This window comes from Glycine max, chromosome 17, assembly GCF_000004515.6.
Source record: "Glycine max cultivar Williams 82 chromosome 17, Glycine_max_v4.0, whole genome shotgun sequence".
NCBI classification, from domain to species: Eukaryota; Viridiplantae; Streptophyta; class Magnoliopsida; order Fabales; family Fabaceae; genus Glycine; species Glycine max.
Window position 1 is genome coordinate 5,008,074 of NC_038253.2, and position 19,347 is coordinate 5,027,420.

The window sequence follows — 19,347 nt, forward strand, 5'->3', positions numbered from 1 at the left end:
CTGCTACGCAACAATCTTATAAATTTTTTGTTAGACACTTTTAATTATTCAAGCCTATTATTTCTTTATATATAATTTTTTTTTTTATGTTAATGGGTCTAATTCTGAACGAATGCGTTACTGTAAATCATCTAACACTTTTTTTAATTCACACGGATTAAAAAAATACATTTTTTTCTATCTTATTTCATCGTATCATACACTTTCCTCTTTGTTATACAAATTTTTGTATAAAGAAATTATACAAACATAATGTCTCATTTTATAATTCCATCTCCCATGTGCTTGGTCCAGTCAACAATTTGTAAAATCACTGAACCAGGTTGGGAGGGAAGGAGAGAGAAAGAAAGATAGAATAGAAGAGTAAGTTTGGTCCTAATTAATAATGGCATCGTGCCAAAGACAGAGTACAGAGCTAGATAGAACTGCTTGTTTCTCCATTCTGGCACTGACTATAGTTGATGAAATTGAAGGCAAAGTCATCAATACAGATTCAATAGAGTCAGGTCTGTAACTGTTAGTAGTAGTAGTTGTTCTGTAACTTAACATCACAGACGATTAGAGATATGGATTCAAAGGGACCAGTACGAAATTCACTACATATCTACATTTAGGAATTATGTACAAGCTACCCTGCCGTTTTATATTTATTTGATTCTTTTCAAAGCGATCGAGGAAGTACGGTAAAAGGTAAATCCGAAAACAAAAAAATTATTAAAGTTAAAGGTTGTTAAAAGAATTTTATTTTTCTTTCGTTTTTTAAATTTCATTAATTTTTTAGTAAGAGCATTTGAATTTTAAATATCACATCAATACTTTTTTTTTTTTTTATCTTTTTCTTCTATCACATCACATTATTTATCATATATGTTTTTTTTTCTCTTATTAGGAGTAGAATAATATTTAAGGTGCCTAATTATATTTATTCTTAATTTTTAAGAGTAGTAATATTTGAATACCTGATAATTTTAAACATCTCACCAATTTTGCTTCTTTTTTTATTTTTTCTTTTCCTATTTGTATATTATCTATCACATTTATATTTTTCGTTTTTTTTTTTCTTTCTCATACATATACTAAGTGCTGAATAGCATTGTGGGTGTTGAATAACATGTGGATGTCTATAGTCTATCTATATTTTCCATTTTTAATCAGCAAGTATAAATACGTACTTCACAGGATAAAAAATAAATAAATACGTACTTCATCCTTTAAAAATACACCTGACACACCTTAAAAGATTATTTTTCGGTGGAGGGGTAGATTTGCTAATTGTCAAGTAATTGCGTGCTTTGTATTGGGTTCGAATCGTAACAATGCACGTTATGTAAATTCAATTAATTTCAAGGGAAAATATGAATTATTGGTAGGTCTGCTATATATTATTGACTGAATACACCCAAATTGAGTAGCCTTTGTTCTTATCATATGTACATACATGGGCAGACAGATATACATTGCTTCTATATAACTTGATTATTCTACATATAGACTTCGTATCGTAATTCATACGAGGTGTTCATGAGCAGAATGCTTCAATATTAGTTAATTAATCTAAGCCGCCGATTTCGTTAAAACGGGTTCATTGTCCAATCCTCTATGGACAGATAGTGCCAGAGTGAAACATAGGTATAGTACGTCCTTGATTTAAGACAAAAATGTAAAAATAGTACTCCAATCATGTTCATTGTTTAGTCGAGTCAAGGTGGTTTATCTTGCCCATTTTGTAATTCCAAAATTGGAACATTGATGGAACACTTCATGATTCGAGTTTAAACTCGTTGTTGACAAGGGGTCACAACAATGCTAGTTAAATTTTTGTGATTATATGCTTCTTAAATTGAACGTCCACTCATTTTCAAGACAGAAAACAAAGTTAAAATACAAATAAACCTGATTAATCTTCTTGGTGGGTTTCATACGGGGTACCCCATAACATTATTTTTTGGCCATCGACCGACAAAGGATCCAAACTCTGCCATTAATGAAGGCGACAACCTCTTTGATTCTCCATTGATCTTGCAGATACATGTCCCTCTATTTCACTCAATACCCTCACTCTTTCACTCAATATACTACTATTTGTGTCTGCAGGAACAGTGAAACTTTGAGCCTCTTATATTACATAAAGATCCTCTCACCCCCACTTCGCAGCACATATCCTTTGCCCTCTATTGCTTTCTTTTCCACACTTCTTACTCCATACTACACTTTGAAGTTTGAACCACTACCACTACCTTGTACAACTTCTTGCTTTCTTTCTTATTTTCTTTCTTTCTTTCTTTTGTAGATAGCCATGAATTTCCATAACCCCAATACTTCTCTTCACCTAAGCCAACACGATGATGAGAACCATCTCAACCTAGATCTTCTTCTTGAGCCATCTTCTTCTTCTTCATCTTCACCTTCACCTATTTGTTCCATGGAGCCACGGATATTCTCATGCAACTATTGCCAGAGAAAGTTCTATAGCTCTCAAGCACTAGGGGGTCACCAAAATGCCCACAAGCTTGAAAGGACACTGGCCAAGAAGAGCAGGGAACTGAGTTTGAACATGCAATCTTATGGAGCAGCGGAGCAAAGATCAAACTTTGGTGCTTCACACCATCTTGGTCATCGTGCTCTTGGGGTTGTGGATAACCAAGGACAAAGTTATGTGAGGCTTGGTGGAAGGAAAGAGTTCAGTTATGGTTCCAAGGAAGGGGTAGGGGTGGCTTCCTGGTCAAGGGCTTCTGAACATGTTCAGGAGGATATGGGCCAACTTGACTTGTCGTTAAGGCTTTGAGATTTTCAGTAATTGGAAAAATCTGTGATCTATGGCATCTTTGCTTCTATGAGTGATCATGAATATAATATGAACCATTATGAGTTAATTAATTTCTGATTATAATGTAGCAAAAAATGCCCCAGTGAGAGGGGCTAGTGCTAGCTAGTTAGGGGTGTATTGGGGAATCAATCAATCCTGTAACAAATTGAAGTGACACTTTTAGAAGATCAGAACGTGCCAGTGCCATTTTTTTTTCTGTAGAAGGTAAAGGGGAAGCTTTATTTCAGGTTACATAGGTTACTATATTTGTGACTGTGGCTATCTTTATGGTTTACTTTGCAAGTTTTTTGTACTGTAAGAAAGTAAGAATGGCAGTATATCTATTATTGAAAGTCTGAGACATTTTCAAGAGAGAAATAAGTTTGATCAAATAAAATGGCGGAATGCAACAAGAAATATTCATTGGCCGCTGCAGACAGTAGTGTAACCAACTCTTTATCAGAAACCAGGCTAATATTTGCCATAGACTAAAATTTCCATGCAAAGTTTTAGGGATTTCCGTGCCACATTGCTTCTTAATATGCTTATAACATGAAAGAGTAGCAGATGTACAATTGTTTGTCAAAAAAAAAAAAAAGAAGCAGACGTACAATTAAAAACTTAAAGTTGAACCTATAATGGTATAATTATGGAATCATGTTGCAGTATCCCTGACTGCATATATAGATAGGTTCAGTTTCCTTGTGATTTTATGCAGCAAGTGTCATTTAACACACTTTCCTTCGGTTTCTGCACCCTTACATGCAGTCTGAATACAGTTTCTGAAAGTATTTCACATGCTATTGTTGGTGGGAAATTAAAGTTTCCTATGTGCAATAAATAAGTTCCTTAAAAGTTGTATGTGCATTTAATTTTTGACACAAAGTAATGTCTTCTTCAGAAAGTCGTTTATAGTTCCCGACATGTAATTCTTTCTTGATTCTTGAAAACGAAAATGTATCATTTTCCTTAGCTTTGCCACCAATCTACACCCCAAGCAACTCCAACAAGAGCTTAATAAAGAAAAAGGAAAAACAAATGACTAATAATTAAGCTTCTATGTTTAAGGTTTCTTCCGACATTGAAAGGGCTTGAACTGATGAACTTGTTAAACTCCCCAATTGCTTCAAAACAAGAAAATACTTGTAAAACTAGATGTAAGAGAGATATCTATCAGCTTCATTTTTTTTTTAAAAAAAAATATTTTTCATTAGAAATACTCTCGAATGACCTAGATAAGACTATTATTATTATTATGCATGACAAATCTTTTTCTAAACGCAATTGCATATTTAAAATTTAAATTTGAAACTACTAGTTAAATTAAAATAATTTTACGATAATTAATCTAACTACGACTAATTAACTTCATTGATGTTCTAAAAAATAATCGTTATCTGTGGTCCTTCACCAGACAATTCATCCAGACTATGCCCATCTCTATCACCAGCTTCTTATGTTGGACATAAACGAATTAATAAATGGTCTTTATTTAATTTGGGAGTTAGAGTGGAATTAATTTAATCATATGGTAAATAGCTTATTGTCATGGAGTTGAAAATTCCTACAAACAATTACGAAGTGAATTAATTATCTGCATCTTTTTAATAGGCAATATCCTTGTTGATGTCAAATTCATTGTTTACTAGATCAAGATGAAGGCCATTAATTCGTATTTTGGCACACATAAAGTTGCAGACTTCGTGCTTCAACAAGTGTGACAAGTTTCAACCGTGTGCAATGGATGTGCTTTCCATTACATCACGTTGGAGTGCAGAAGGTATATTATTGGATTTCTTTCAATTAATTACTTGCGGATGTGCTGTTGCCGTACATTGTGCTCGTTTTGAAAGAAAATACATCACAACCTCATTTTTTTTTATACGAAATTACATTTTCTTAAGAGTGAATACTGAATAGTGTGTATCTGTATATTATCATTCAAACACAGATGGATATGTATAAAAATTCAGCAAAAATAAAAAATGGATATGTATAAAAATCATACTTATCATACTTTTAAGTCTTACAAAGTGACATTATTGTATAGAAATTATACACTTTTTTAAATACGAAACCTCCAACTCTCCCAGTATCACTTTGTCTTGAGAATTGTTTTAAAGTTTACAACGAGAGATTTAAATAATTTGACCAAGGTACATGACAGATATAAATACCAACTTTATATTTCAAAAATTTATTTAAATTTAAAAATATCCATGCTTTGTCTTCTATTCTACGTCTTTAATGTTATATTTTATGTAGAGAATGGAATTTTATGAAACAAAAGAAAAAATAATAAATTACAGAAAATACATTTTATGATTTTAATGTTAGGTAAAATTAAAGATAAAATATAATAAAAATTATACCACAGAATTGACATATAATATTTTACACGTATATATGTGGAGTGAGACACACAGATAGTACATATTTATAGAAGAAGCTAATCTTTGTCATTTTATTTATATGTTTAAAATTGTTTTTTCTTGGTTTTTTGTTACACATGTATGTGCATCGACACATAAAATATTAATGTTTATTTAAAAAAGACATATTTAAACTTTGAACAACTTGGTAAGAAATATATTCTAACAATTTGTTGACAAATTTTATCTTTCATAATAATCAACATATTATCTTCTGGAATTGTATTTTAATAATATTGGTAAAGTACTAGTTTTAGTACTGCACAAGATTAAAATTCTTGATAAAAAAAAAAAAAACTGTCCTACATATTTGGGGGAAGTAACTCAATGGAAAAAATATTTTATAAATTATGAAAGAATAATGAATGTTATTTAATAAAAAAATATAAGACTACATTAACAATAAGTACATATATATGGAGATTTATTTGACAAAAATATATAGAATGATTTTAGTTTAAATATATTTGCAATATAAAGATTTTTAACCTATTATTCACTTATAAATTTAGTCGAATATCTTTTAATTAGGTGATAATGTCAAAATCTTTACACTTATAGTATATAAAAATTAAACTCATATAATACCCATGAAAAGTGAGATTTCACGAGTTCACTCAATAAAATTTAGAATGGGAAAAAAATTGTATTTGACGAAAAATTGGAAATTCCATCCCGTATATGTAAACCTATCGTGTAATCTGATTTTAAATTTAAATGCGTATGATATTTCACTCATTTAGACCAAACATATAATAAAAATAATAAAGAGTGTTCACGTAGCCTTTGCTTAAGTGAAGCTAAATGACTTTGGAGATTACTTGAGTTCATTTTTTTGTACTATTTTCCATATATATATATATATATATATATATATATATATATATATATATATATATATATATATATATATATATATATATATATAATATTTTAAGTAAAAGAATGATTGACACCAGAATTTGATTGATGAGTTAGGGTTAGGGTAATGGCTTGAGTCAGTTTTAAAATGTATGAATTCAAAATAATCACGTAGTGTATTGATCGAGTATAAAAAATTTACACTTAACCGAATCATATTAAAATATAAAAAAATACTTAGTATTTAAATATGTTTAATTTTCAATTTCATTTAATTTTTTTAGATCTAACATCGAAGATAAAATATCTATTACTCACTTTGTCTCTGATAATAAATGTCATATTTAAATAATGTTTACATTAGCATTGCAAATGAAAGAATTGCTTCAAACCTTGTCATAATTACTCATTATAATGGTAAAAGAAATTGGAATTACAACGGAGGTGCAAACATATGTGCACGGACTTAAAATGTCAAATGTAGAACTTAGATGGATCATTAGTAAACCAGACAGGGATTGTTGCTAAGTACTTTTGAAAACTCTCGAAGTGGGTTCGATACGGTCGGCCATAATAATTTCTAAGTTATAGAGTTTGTGAGGGGCCATGTTAGGTGTCTCTTTAAGGTTGTAATCCATCCTAAGTAGCACAGATCGATAATCCATCATCATTATCTGCATTATTGTGGTCCATAGATCCTTGACTATCAGTCCTTACGTCCTCGACTTGGTCCTATGGTGGGGCACACTCTTTGTTACTTGCTTAATTAATCAACCACTTATCATCATTTCATTGTTTAAGGTAGAGGCCCAGCTTGCCATGGTTTCCTTTTTTTCCACCGGTTTAGCTATAATGAAGCAACAAATTCAGTGTCTTTCTTGTTCCAGTTAATCTACCCCTTCAAGTGCGTTGTGGACTTTAGCCTTTTTAAATCACTTACTACAGAAACTTTCTCTTTCAACGTTCCTGTGAAGATGCTGATATTAATTTAATTGATAATGGTGTGTTTAATTTGTCATGTATTTATCTATGAAATAGAAAGTCTATTTCTCCAAATTTGGTGTGTACGGGCAAGTATTTATAAACTTTAAAAACAGTACATAAAATAGTCACGCACCCATACATTGAGATCGAGTGTGCAAAATTAGTTTGATAATCAGATTCATCGATCGATCAAGTCTCGCAAGAGAACAATAGCTAATTGACTCTTTTACAGTTGAGTTTAATAATCATATATTATATAAAATACTTTTGTAATTATTTTTGAATGATAGTATAAAATTATTTTATTTTATATTAATACATTCCTATTAAACTCAATAAATACGTTTAAATGTTACTCATCTAACTGTCTACTCAAGACAGTAATTTGAACTATCTGTTGAATCTGCTAACAGCCTTATATTACGGAAACTTGTTTGGTATAGTTGGGATAATGTTTTCATTTCAGCAACACTGTTTTTGGAAGGTTTTACTGAGGTCTAAAGGAACTAAAGCCTGTTATGTGAAACAAGGACGAAACAATTTGACACGTAACGGACACTAAAAGTTTTCCTTTCACAAAGAAAGCTGTATCCAACAAGCAACAAACTAAAGCCACGTCAAAGTGATTTCATCACTTTGATTAGTATGCCATTATCGTTTAGTTTGCATGAACCATGTTACTTCATGTGCAGATATTCAGGATTGTGTTCCTCTTTTTCTGAATTTGTGTTTTCCTTTTCCTTTTAATTTCCGTTTCCTAGAAGATTTGGTTTCTTTTCCATCAGATTTAAGCTTTTTGGTTTAATATAGACATTTCATCTTGCATCGTGCATGGGATAATCACTTACAATTTGAAATGGTCAAGGAGCTGGCTAACAAAACAATATTGGTATTAATTTTGTTTGTATTTTTTTTAAGATAGCTAATGGGTTAAATTCAACCTTAGATTTTGTAGAGTGAGTACAAATTAAATTAATAAAATTTGACATCTCTGGTGTGTATATATTGTTGGAATACAAGTGTGAGGTGTGAGGTGTGAGGTGAAGTAAGTGAAAAAATTGAGCACCTTATAAGTGAAGAGCAGACCCATAAGCCTGAACCTTAAGATTTTGGGTTAAAGTGTAGTCAAATTCTCTTATGTGGTTACTTATAGTTCATTGATGTAAATCTCCCCAATTGAAAGTTTTGAGTTAAAGTGTGGTGTCAAATCTTATAATGTAATTGCTCATGACTCATTGATGTAAATTTCTCTAATATTTAGTGCCTTGAATTCCCCAACATATATATCATATGGTATATGTTCAAAATGTCTAATTCCTTCACAAAGAAAATATTGCATTAATATAGTCAATCACATTTGATGTATAAGGAACATGTCACTTGATATATCTAATATATATATATATATATATATATATATATATATATATATATATATATATATATATATATATATATATATATATATATATATATATATATATATATATATATATAATTGAGCACCTTACATCGTATACTCACCCTAAAAACTGAAAATTTAATTAAACTAGTTGGCTATTTAATTTTAAAAAATACAAAGAAAACTAAAAATAAATTGTTCTTGAGAGGAGTAAATTATGTCAATTAGATGAAATCGTAAAATATTAAAATTTAAAAGATAAAATCAGATGACTTTTTTAAGTAAACGTATGAAATTATATGATTTATTTATCTCATTTCATACAAAAACTCATTTAATTCTAACTATTTATGTTTAGTTTAGATTTATTTATCTCATCTCATACAAACAATCATCTTACTCAATAAGTTTCATGTCAAATAGAGGCTCCTAGAGGCCCATAAAAGTGAAAACTGAGGTCCACATAGCTACATAGCTATGTTACCAAAGACAGATGCCACGATATGGGGACATGCTAGGTGCACCCAGCAACATTGCTGGTGCACCTAGCATGTCCCCACGATATGCCGAGTGCACTACAGCCCAAGAAATGCTCGTGTTTTTGGGCATACTTTTCCTGTTCTTGAGCTCTTTTGCATCTATGTTGCAGTAAAGTAATAATTTCTAATCCATGTGGAATATCAGAATGTGTCAAAACAAATATAAAAAAAAAATGAAAAGTTCATTTTTTATCAGTCAGAAAAACGAAAAGTTCATTTAATTGCCTCTCAATCGATTTAGTGAGCAGAGTATTTATTAATTTCAAAACATTTTTAAAAATGATTTATAATAATATTATACGTGACTTCAAAGGTGTTTAGGTTGATTTAGCTTTAATATTATACGTGACTTCAAAGGTAATATTTTCTTATATATAAAGGTTAATATTTTATTGTTGTGAAATATCTATCCATTTTAAAAAAGATTAATCTCTATTAAAACATTTGACTATTTATTTTTAATGGAATCTCTCTTTCAAATTGATTACTTTTTTTATCTATAAAACTTGTACTCCAAACTTTATTTAAAAAATTCAAGTATAATTAATCAAAATTAAAATGGAATGAAAATCAGTGATAGTTTTTGCATATAAAAATTTATATAATTTTTACATCCCTCGTTTTTAATGTACAAACAATTTTGTTTAGTTTTCTATGAATATCCTTTATAAAAAAAACACTCTAAACATTATACGTGTGCTTTATTTTTTGTAAGAGGAACGTGTGGAATATTGTTAAAAGGATGTAAATCACAACTTTATGTGGACTAACTTAGGCGGCCATTGATCATAATTTTTTTTTTTAAAGATGATAAAGAAATTTGTGTATGAAACTTTGGCGGATTGAGATGCTCTCAATTTTGTCTTTTCCTATCACGGTTGTCCTCTCGTGTGTCACATAAAATATTTTAAATAATATATTTCATTTCTTACTTTAAATGTGACAGGAACCACTTAGTTTGCCCCGATCATAGAAATAAGCACGTGACCTTGACGGGAACCACTCTTTCTTGAGCAAAAATGGTGGCCAATTTCAGGCCTGAAAGCATATCTCTAATCTATAAACTGCTCTCCTAACAAAGTTGGTCTCAATAATATTAAATATATATATATTTTTTTTAAAAATATTGAGTTGGAATCAATCTTTCAAGTGAAAAAAAATAATTAAAAATAAAGATTATGATCAGTTATGTTTTCTAATAATAAAAAAGAGAAATCTATACTCTCTTGGAGGCCTGAGTATTGGATTATGCTGGGCCAAGTCGCAAGAAAGTAATTTTGCGCCCGTTAATAGTTTTGTTGGACCAAAGAAAAACATCGTTTCATATGGAAAGCATAAATGTTGAAAAAAAAAATGAAAATCATAAATGAACTGTTAATATAAAAATATCTTTATTTATACTTTTATTTCTTTCTATTATTTGTTGTTCTTGTTTGTACTATGTTATACATCTTTTCTCTTTCACCTAAAAAAAAACATTTTTTCTCTACTCGCATTATTATTTCACGGTCATACTCGATCATTTGTTTTTCTACCTCTTACTCTACGTTTAGTTTTGTTACTCCTCATTTGTTATCTTTGTTTCATAACGTGTAGGAAACTAGGAATGAATGTGTTATTGAGGAGTGCTAACAACAATACTAAGATTCTTCTTCTATTTTTATTGATAAAAATAATACAATTTTTTTTTCATTCTATTTTTGTTATTTCTTTTTTGCTTAATTTCTTTCACTGGACAAAGAGTAAGTACTTTAGGCGGGGGGAAACACACAAGTAAAAAAGAGAAGGAAAATAATACATCAGCCTAATAGCAGTTGAGAACAAAGGCAAAACTATACTACCCTTTGACGAGCTTTTCTTCATATTTTTGCTCCTTGCTGAAAAGATAGATAATGATCACATGTTCTTCAAACGCAAGAACCACTTTGGCGAGTACATCCTGAACACTTGGTAGGCTGAGATAGTGGATATTAGAGCCATTATGATGGACGCTGCATAGCCGCATAACAAAGCCCCTCCTATTTGGACGCAGAATCTTGTGAATTTGTCACATACCTTTAGCCACTGAAAGGCATCTGATCCAGTTATTGCTAGCATCGCGGCTCCCATTGCTGCAGTGTTTGCAGCAAATGTCATGTACACGGCGATCTACATGTTCACAAATTTTAACATAAACCAAATATTAATCAAATGATTAATTATCAAATTTCAAACAGAGAATCTTTTTTGTTTTAATACATCTGGTTAATTAGATTCTGATGGTATTATATATTGAACAAATATATTACCACAACTTAAAACTAGCTAGTGGTGACCCTCTACCAAATTTAATTCCATGTATGATCCATATTTAGGTTCAGACTTCAGACTTTTCCTTGAATAAACAACATGACCCTTTGAAGATTCTGAATCTGCTTTAGTAAAGTATTCCCTTCTCCAGTGGCAGGCTACGATGATATCTTGATCAAAGTATGCACATAGGAAAGCGTTTTAATACAAACATATACATAATAGATAATTAGGAAATAGTAATTTACCTGATCCAACAAGAAACAAATCCAAGCCATGCATAGATAAGACCCTTTGAAGTTTTTTCTAGACCAAATGGAGTGTTTGCACAATAGAAGCAGATTATAACCAGCAGACGCAGATGTAACATACACCAAGATCCTATAAAAAACATAAAATTCCCAACTCTATATAATTTCGGGAATATATATTAAATTAAGCCACACTATGCCACAGCAATCGGAGAATATATATACAGGAGAGGGAACTCTTACTTGAGAGCGTTCAAGTCTCTGCATGTAGCCTTCTTCTCAATAGATAAGAACACAACCTTGGTTTGAGTATCTAAAGCAACCAAACATGCTGTTAATACCAAAACCAGTATTGCTGAGACCCTTAGATAAACTTCCCCTCTCGCCATTCGCAACTTCATTTTTTTTATCAGATGAATTGATCCTTTTTTTCCGGTGCTCTTAATTTTAGCTCCACCTTGAGCTTCTTTATGGAATCGTGGTTGATCCCTATATATTATTGTAGTATTATGTTTCCAAAATCATTGACTTCATAATACTGGCTGAAAACCGTAAACGGATATGGTGTGTATATATAATAACCTCAACCATTACCTAACTTTTATTATTATCGATCTTATCTCAACCAAATTAGTTGGATCTCTCTATCTTCTTTTTGTGTACTTATTGTGTCAGAAATAACTTGTTTTTAAAACCTTCTGTTACATTACAGTTGTATCATGGTTTTTAAGGTTTCTATGTGCGCGTAGGAAAATTGAAGTGATAGAGACTCAAAAACCTCTACTTTCGTCTTTTTCTCTCCCCACAATTATCGTACTTCCTAGAAACTAAAGTAGCCAAAGTTAAAAATAGTTTTTTTCTTCCATTAGTGAAAAATAGTTAATCTGGAAAGTGATGTTTGATTTTTCATAAACTAGTTTTGAACATGCACATGGTCATACGAAACTAGAAATATCTATGTACATTAATAAGGCAATCCTCATTAAATTGTAGGCACTACCTAGCTAGTTTGGTTTACTTATTACCACATCAGTGATCCAACCAATTTTAACTGACTTCATAAACGCTTTGGTGTTACATTACATTCAAATCTATACGTAGTTAAGGACAATTAATTGTACAATTTCGGTAGATTTAAGCAACCTGCTGAGTACGTGTACGAGCTCAATTCATGAAATAACGAAATGAAAGTGGCCTAAGCTTGTCACTTGGGCTCGCAATTAATATGATCCATGCGTGGAACATGTTGAACGAATTGAAAGTTGTAAATGAGTGAATCCATATTCTAACGGGTGTTTGTTCTTAGTTCTGACAACTACAGCGAGGCGGAATAGCTTGTGACTTAAGTCAATGCATTTACTTAAAATAATACTAATACTTAGGCCCAATCCAGTTAGGCTCGTCTCACCTCAACATGAACTGGCCCAATTGCAAGTATGAAATTATCACAATACAATCTTTTTAACTTTACTTAAATTTTATATTACAACAAATAGTAGTCGACTATTTTAAGTAATAATCAATTTCAAATAGTTTCATGTAAATTAATTTAGTCTTTAATATAAATTAACGGAATGAATTATCTGAAATTGTAAATTATACTTGACTGAGATTGTATAAATAACGACAAATTCTAAATTTAATTCTACTACCCTCCCCTAAATTTTAACATTGGCAAATTATTGACTTAATATTTTTCTTTAATTAAAAATTAACGATTATTAATTTATTTAATATTTTTATGTTAAAATATTTTATTAAGACCCATCTAGAATTTATGTTTTATAAAGTAAATTTGATTTTTAAATATGAAAATAGATGTATGTAATTGGGAAAATAATAGAAAGGGGAGTATGTTTTATATTTGTATTTCCATTTTCAGTTTATTTATTTATTTCACTTAAATAAACAATTAATGTACTATTGGCGTGAACACGAAAATATTATATTATTATTTTGACTTAATTATATTTTTCATCTTTATATTTTATCTTATATGTGATTGTGATCTCTTTAATTTAAGTTTAATTGTTTTCATTTTACTCTCATTGTTTATCAAGTATTAAAATTACGTTATTTAAACTCACAAGCACAAATGATAACTACTTGCATCTTTAAGGAATAATAACGACTTATATCTTGTATCTTTAAGGAAGTGATTCAGTATTAAAAAAAATTTACTTATTTCAAATTCCTTCCAATAATTGGCAAGAATTTAACGGAAATATAAAATGTTCCTAAGCAAGGCCCAAAGCCTATTGATACTTCATAAGAAGTGATATTTGACTTCTTATTTCCTTCCTACTCTTGATCTCAATTAGTTTCCATCTTATCTATGAATTGAGATTTTTTTGCATAGTATAACTGTGTTTGACAATGATGTTTAATTCCAACTGTGTGGTTCAAGTGTGCAATGGAATCTATAACGAGACAGATACATAACAGAACGACAACCCCCGAAACAGATCCAGCTGCCATTATCCCATCCCCATGGGCTTCACACTCCACCCAAAACTAAAAAGCTTCGCCGTGAATCCTCTCGTGTGCACAACCATTTTGCCACCATTGAGTCTCTTATAATTAGGTTGGAGAAGGAGAAAGAAGTGTGAGTATATATAGGGTAATCGAGGGAAGAAAAAATGTCATATTTTACCCATTTAATTTCAACCCACTATAAAAAATTTAATCCAATAACTCTAATGTCACGTTTCATTTGCGTATTGTGTACAATTGTGTAGTACCTTTTCGAAGAACATTTTAATGTGCTCCTGAAGGTATCTCTACAAAATAGAAGTCACGGAACTAATTATTGAGGAAATAAAGTACCAAGAAGAGCACAATTCCTCTCCCCATAAGAGTTGTTGCTTTATTTGCATAATCACAAAATCGAATCTCTATCGTATGTTTAAAAGACACAAATACGTAAATTACTAGCCACTTGCGTTATATCCTATAGTTTTTCTGTTAGGTACATGGAACAAGTTAATGTGCACTTGTATTAGACATGGATAACTCGGTTGTAGAATTTTCTACTACTTGTCCCTAATAATGAAATATAGTAATAGTAAGAGGAATGCTATAATTGTCTCACAAGAGGGAAATAAATCTCCGCTTCATGACTTAAGCTATCTCTATTTATTATGATTATTTTTTTAAGAAATATTTGAATAAAAAAATAAAACTAAGAAATGGACAATATCAGATTCTATTACATTTATAACATGATATTTTAAAACCAACGAGATCTAGTGTTAGTGCTAGTAATGCTTTTAAACTTATAAATTTATTTAAAAGCTTAAATTCATTAATTGCTTATCAATGTTCATTTATTAACTTATTTAAGTGTGTATTTATAATTTTATTTAACATACTTATTAAAAGTAGTCTGTATTTTAAAGAAATTTTCGTATCAAATTAAGCTTTGTACGAGAAATCAGGTGTTTAAGAAGAAAAAAAAAAACTTGATCTTATAATTCATGCCTAGAGTGACATGAACAACAACACCATGTTTCACTACCTTTCATAGTAACAACTAACAATCCAGAAACAAACGAGGTAGGTGTAGTTTTTTTTTATAAAAAAAATCAATCCAGCAGAAAGGTTAGCCTTGTAATGTTGCGCACCGCACTTTAAATTCCCATTGCCCGAATGTCCTCAACAAGTTGCAAGTCTTACTTTATTGCTCAGAAATAGTATCCCTTTTTTTTTTTTTTACTTTAATAAACATTAATTGTTACATTACGATGCCCTTTGTATCCAAATTAATTGCATAAAGAATGAGATTGAGAAGCGATGCAGTGTAATGGGAAAATGGAATGCACACACATGCAAATACAATAGCAGTTTGCATATATTTTTGTTATGACTTGGTGCGGACTGTGCATTCGAGAGGGAGACCCTGAGGGAATCGCTTAAGGTCTGTGCAGTAATCATAAATCATGTAATTCTTGTGCACCCATTTTAGCTTCTTCTGGTTTGTGGAATCAAGCCGTTGAGAATATAGCCAAGCTTTTTCAGAAGAGGAGGTGGAGTTGCATGAAGAAACCCCATTGGACCAAACGCAACCATTGGCTTTGAAGTTCCTGAAAGAAGCAGTGAATGGTGCTTGACTCCAATCTGTCTTCACTAGCCCTCCTCTCGTTGCCCAGTCATCAGCGTTCCATAGACTGGCATATAACCTCATAGGCTGCTTCTTTGGGTATTCAACACCCACTCCCTCCAAGTTCTTGAACTCCCTAATTGGTCTTCCATCAACATAGAATCTGAAAAATAAAAGATTCCATGCATTGAGTATTGAATATTGAATATTCTAATTTTCAGTTCAATGTTATATTTATATCATTATATGGTATATAGATTAGATTTGATAAACTCACACAACATGTGTAGGATTCCAGAGAAAGGAATAGGTGTGAAAATCTGCAGTTGGGTCAAACCAAAGATAAAATTGTTGCTCCCTATTACCCTTGCCTTGTGTGTACACATTAGTATGAACTATGTAAGGATCACCACTCAGATTTCCCAGGAACTCAAAATCTATCTCATCCCAAGATGACCCTTCTGAACGTAACTGCATCATGCACAAATTATACATTAGAAATAGTTAGAATTAATTAAGCATCATGAACATGCAATATGAATATGTGTGCGTGTGTTGTGGTGTGTTAAGAAAGTTAATGGAACTATTTTGGATAGTTATTGAATCAGATGAATTAAGATATTGATCAAGGGAACTCACGTAAAAAGCGGTGACCGTGCCAGCGGAATTTGCAGGCACAAGTTTGATTTGCATGTCAATTTTGCCAAATAGATACTGATTCTTGGACTGAAAGCCAGAGCCAGAGGCTCTGTCAAGAGACAGAGTAAGAAGCTGACCATTGTTCAGAATCTTGCCTCTGCCATCTCCCCACGTGACATCAACATCTTGGTACATGTTGCCAGCATAGGCAACCATAGAAGGCAAAGAGATTAGAAACGCTAGGACAAGCGCAACCATTGCTTTAACACAAGGAACCATTGGAATTGGACAGCTTCTAATATGTTAGTATAATATTTGGGACAGAATTGGTATTTCGTGCACAATTAATTGATGAGAAGGAAAATTCGTCCCCTCCTAGAATTTATAGTAGTCTATGGGGATTGTGGAGGCTTGGGGATGTGTTCGAATAATAAAAGTTGGTGGGTGGGATGATGTGGGAACTCAACAGCTGGACAGCAATATGTTTCATTAGCATAATGATCATAGTTTATACTGGTCCATTACGTGGTGCTTCTGTTATTTTACACACATTCGGCGCAAGGGCTATGACTTCCTAGGTTTGTTTTGTTCCACCAAACCAAACCTGGGTTCAGCTCTTGCAAGCGTGTAGGATTTTTATCCAAAGTGCTACTACAACTTGAGGATTTAAAAATGTAGTTTCGGGTATCTTCCACGGGACCTTTTTGGCTTGCCTAGTCAGCGGCAAGGAGGGATTGGTTTCATTCCTTGACATGCATGTATGTAAATTCTAAAGATGTACACCGTCCGGTTTCTATCTTTCTAGCAACTTCTGGCCCTGTATTTGCTGCAAATCACATCACAATATCACAATTACACATGTGTATAGAGAGAAATTAAGAGTCATGGTAACAAGTTAAAGTGATGAACCTCACTCAAATTTTCACCTGTTCTTAATTATGTACAGAAAGATGTGTGTTATACTACTACTTTTGATTGGTTATTATTAATTATATTAATTCACTACTCTTTTTTTTCAATACACAAAAATGTGATTTTCTTTAAAACAAAACGTGTTATATATACTTTCATATAATTTGAGTAGGACAATTTCCTGCTTTTTTTCCCCAGCAAAGATGAACATGCATATTGATCATTGGTATTAGCGGTACGAAAAACTCATTTATAAGTCAGAAACCAAAAGAAGCTTTACAGCACCCACCACCCTTGGTTATAACCTATTTATATTATGCAACTAAAATATGAGATAACCAATGATATACAAAAAAGAATAAGACCCTTAAGAAGGCACTAAATCACACGATATGCCCGAAATTCTCATCAACAACCAAATGCCGAAGGCCAAGACATCCCCCACTGACAATTTCCTGCTATGTAATAGCTCCGGCACAAAAAATATGGCATGCTTTCACTACAAGAGAAGAGCGGATAGCTCTGAAATCTGAAAGGATTTTCTAGACAGCAGAGAACCGGTTTAACTATCCGTTAGTATTTACTAAGATCCTATAAAAAAATGTTTTTTTCTTCATGTTTTTTAGCATAATTTTCATTATCAAATAAAATTTACTCCTATAGTTCGTTTAGATAATTTTTTTTAACAAGCCTTCAGAGAGATAAAAATAAGAAAGTAATTTTTATTGAAATTATCTCATTTAATTTTTCGATAGAAAATTTTAATTATACATATGTTTATTTCAACTAATAGAAAAAACTAAATTTATTTTCTTCTCTTATAATTACTTACTAAAAAAACTCCATCCAAACAAAATTTATATATAATAATAAGATGTGTTTCATTCATTAAAATTACAGTATCAAATCGAACAAAAAATAAGAAAAAATAACACTGGATAAGACATAAATTACATTACATTTTTTTATCCTATAATTCACTTAACAAATAATTGACATTACAAATAAAATAATATAAAATTTACTAAAATATTCTTATAAAATTTGATCTTAATAAAATTTATATCAAATTCAATATGTTTATCCAAATAAAAGAGAGAGATTTAAATAAAAAAAATCTAGTGTTTCCTTTTTAAAAGGATTATGTGAGTAAGTTTTTTTTTTTTTCCGTTGTTAAATAGATAAAAGTAAGATAAATATATCTTTTTAATACTTCATATATGTGGTACAAAAAAAAAATCAATTATTCCCTTTTTAAATTAAATGGGAAAAAAATTATTTATTCCGTTAAGTATCGTAATTTTTAACGAACGGACACTAGGTATGTTAACTTTACATGTTTATTTAAGAGCATTCCTCTTAATTGTAACACGTATTTTAGAGTTTAAAATTATACAAATAATATCATTCCTCTTGTTGCTTTCCACGCATCTTTTGTAAAACCACAAATTTTAGAATTTTACTCATCTACGATCCATCGAATAGATCAATTCAAATGTTGTAAGTGGTAAGTGGTAACGAAAATGAAGGCGTTGAGAGGAGGGGTGAAAGGGGGTGAGTGTGGATTCCTCTCAGTACTTCCTAATTTCCACTGGAAGGAACCTTCTTAATTAGATTATGCATTTATCATCAAACAAATCAGGTGTAATTAGAATGAGTCAGTCACAAAGACGAACGCAAACGCATACATCTATATGTATTAATTAACATCATGCTATAATTTGCACCTCTGACAATAAAACATAATTGAAAGTTCAAGATTCTTCGGCAAACCTGGAGAGACGGAGATAGAAACATGCATGCAATAATTCAACCACCAACAACAACGTGAATGTGAGGGAAAATCGTCCGAGGTGTGTTGAGAGTGGAGATTTCCTTTCTGCAAAATTATTACTCCAAAGATGTTTAAGTAAAACACGTCGTCTAGTCTTTGTATAACGCTGCCACAGAGTAATCAGTAATCACCAAGAAATTTTCTGAATCTAAAGAAAATTTCACGAAATCTTGTACCAACGGCTCAACGTGATTTCCGTCAAATGTTGAACTTTTTTTTTCAATTTTTAAATGATAATCCAATAAAATAGAGCCACGTTTGATTTTTCTCTGTTTCGTACAAATTATTTCGTAATTGTA

General features: G+C 31.1%; 3 protein-coding genes across 4 annotated transcripts; 1 reads left to right on the top strand and 2 right to left on the bottom strand.

The window, feature by feature from the left end:
- The first annotated feature begins 1,884 nt into the window (after positions 1-1,884).
- LOC100781826 (zinc finger protein 2) lies at positions 1,885-2,994 on the top strand. The gene has a single exon (XM_003550613.5). The coding sequence runs from the start codon at positions 2,297-2,299 to the stop codon at positions 2,783-2,785; it is 489 nt and encodes a 162-aa protein (XP_003550661.1). The 5' UTR covers positions 1,885-2,296; the 3' UTR covers positions 2,786-2,994.
- Positions 2,995-10,653: 7,659 nt separating this feature from the next.
- Positions 10,654-12,258, bottom strand: LOC100799482 (CASP-like protein 2C1). Its single transcript, XM_003549438.5, has 3 exons — positions 11,808-12,258; positions 11,562-11,694; positions 10,654-11,172 (listed from the first exon to the last, which is right to left on the bottom strand). Exons 1-3 carry the CDS (start codon positions 11,963-11,965, stop codon positions 10,921-10,923), a joined length of 543 nt encoding a protein of 180 aa, XP_003549486.1. The 5' UTR covers positions 11,966-12,258; the 3' UTR covers positions 10,654-10,920.
- Positions 12,259-15,213: 2,955 nt separating this feature from the next.
- Positions 15,214-19,156, bottom strand: LOC100800017 (probable xyloglucan endotransglucosylase/hydrolase protein 23-like). Of its 2 annotated transcripts, XM_041010897.1 has the most exons (4): positions 18,988-19,156; positions 16,303-17,128; positions 15,941-16,134; positions 15,214-15,826 (listed from the first exon to the last, which is right to left on the bottom strand). In XM_041010897.1, exons 2-4 carry the CDS (start codon positions 16,579-16,581, stop codon positions 15,424-15,426), a joined length of 876 nt encoding a protein of 291 aa, XP_040866831.1. In that variant the 5' UTR covers positions 16,582-17,128; positions 18,988-19,156; the 3' UTR covers positions 15,214-15,423.
- Positions 19,157-19,347: the final 191 nt, after the last annotated feature.

Bases quoted from the DNA above. Each gene is read 5' to 3' on its own strand.
- LOC100799482 (XM_003549438.5), bottom strand. From the start codon at position 11,965: ATGAAGTTGCGAATGGCGAGAGGGGAAGTTTATCTAAGGGTCTCAGCA. The intron at 11,695-11,807 runs GTAAGAGTTCCC...TGTTTTTTATAG, and splicing joins AGAGACTTGAACGCTCTCAA to GATCTTGGTGTATGTTACAT. The intron at 11,173-11,561 runs GTAAATTACTAT...GTGAACATGTAG, and splicing joins TTTGTTTCTTGTTGGATCAG to ATCGCCGTGTACATGACATT.
- LOC100781826 (XM_003550613.5), top strand. From the start codon at position 2,297: ATGAATTTCCATAACCCCAATACTTCTCTTCACCTAAGCCAACACGAT.
- LOC100800017 (XM_041010897.1), bottom strand. From the start codon at position 16,581: ATGGTTCCTTGTGTTAAAGCAATGGTTGCGCTTGTCCTAGCGTTTCTA. The intron at 16,135-16,302 runs GTGAGTTCCCTT...TGCATGATGCAG, and splicing joins GCACGGTCACCGCTTTTTAC to TTACGTTCAGAAGGGTCATC. The intron at 15,827-15,940 runs GTGAGTTTATCA...TTTATTTTTCAG, and splicing joins TGGAATCCTACACATGTTGT to ATTCTATGTTGATGGAAGAC.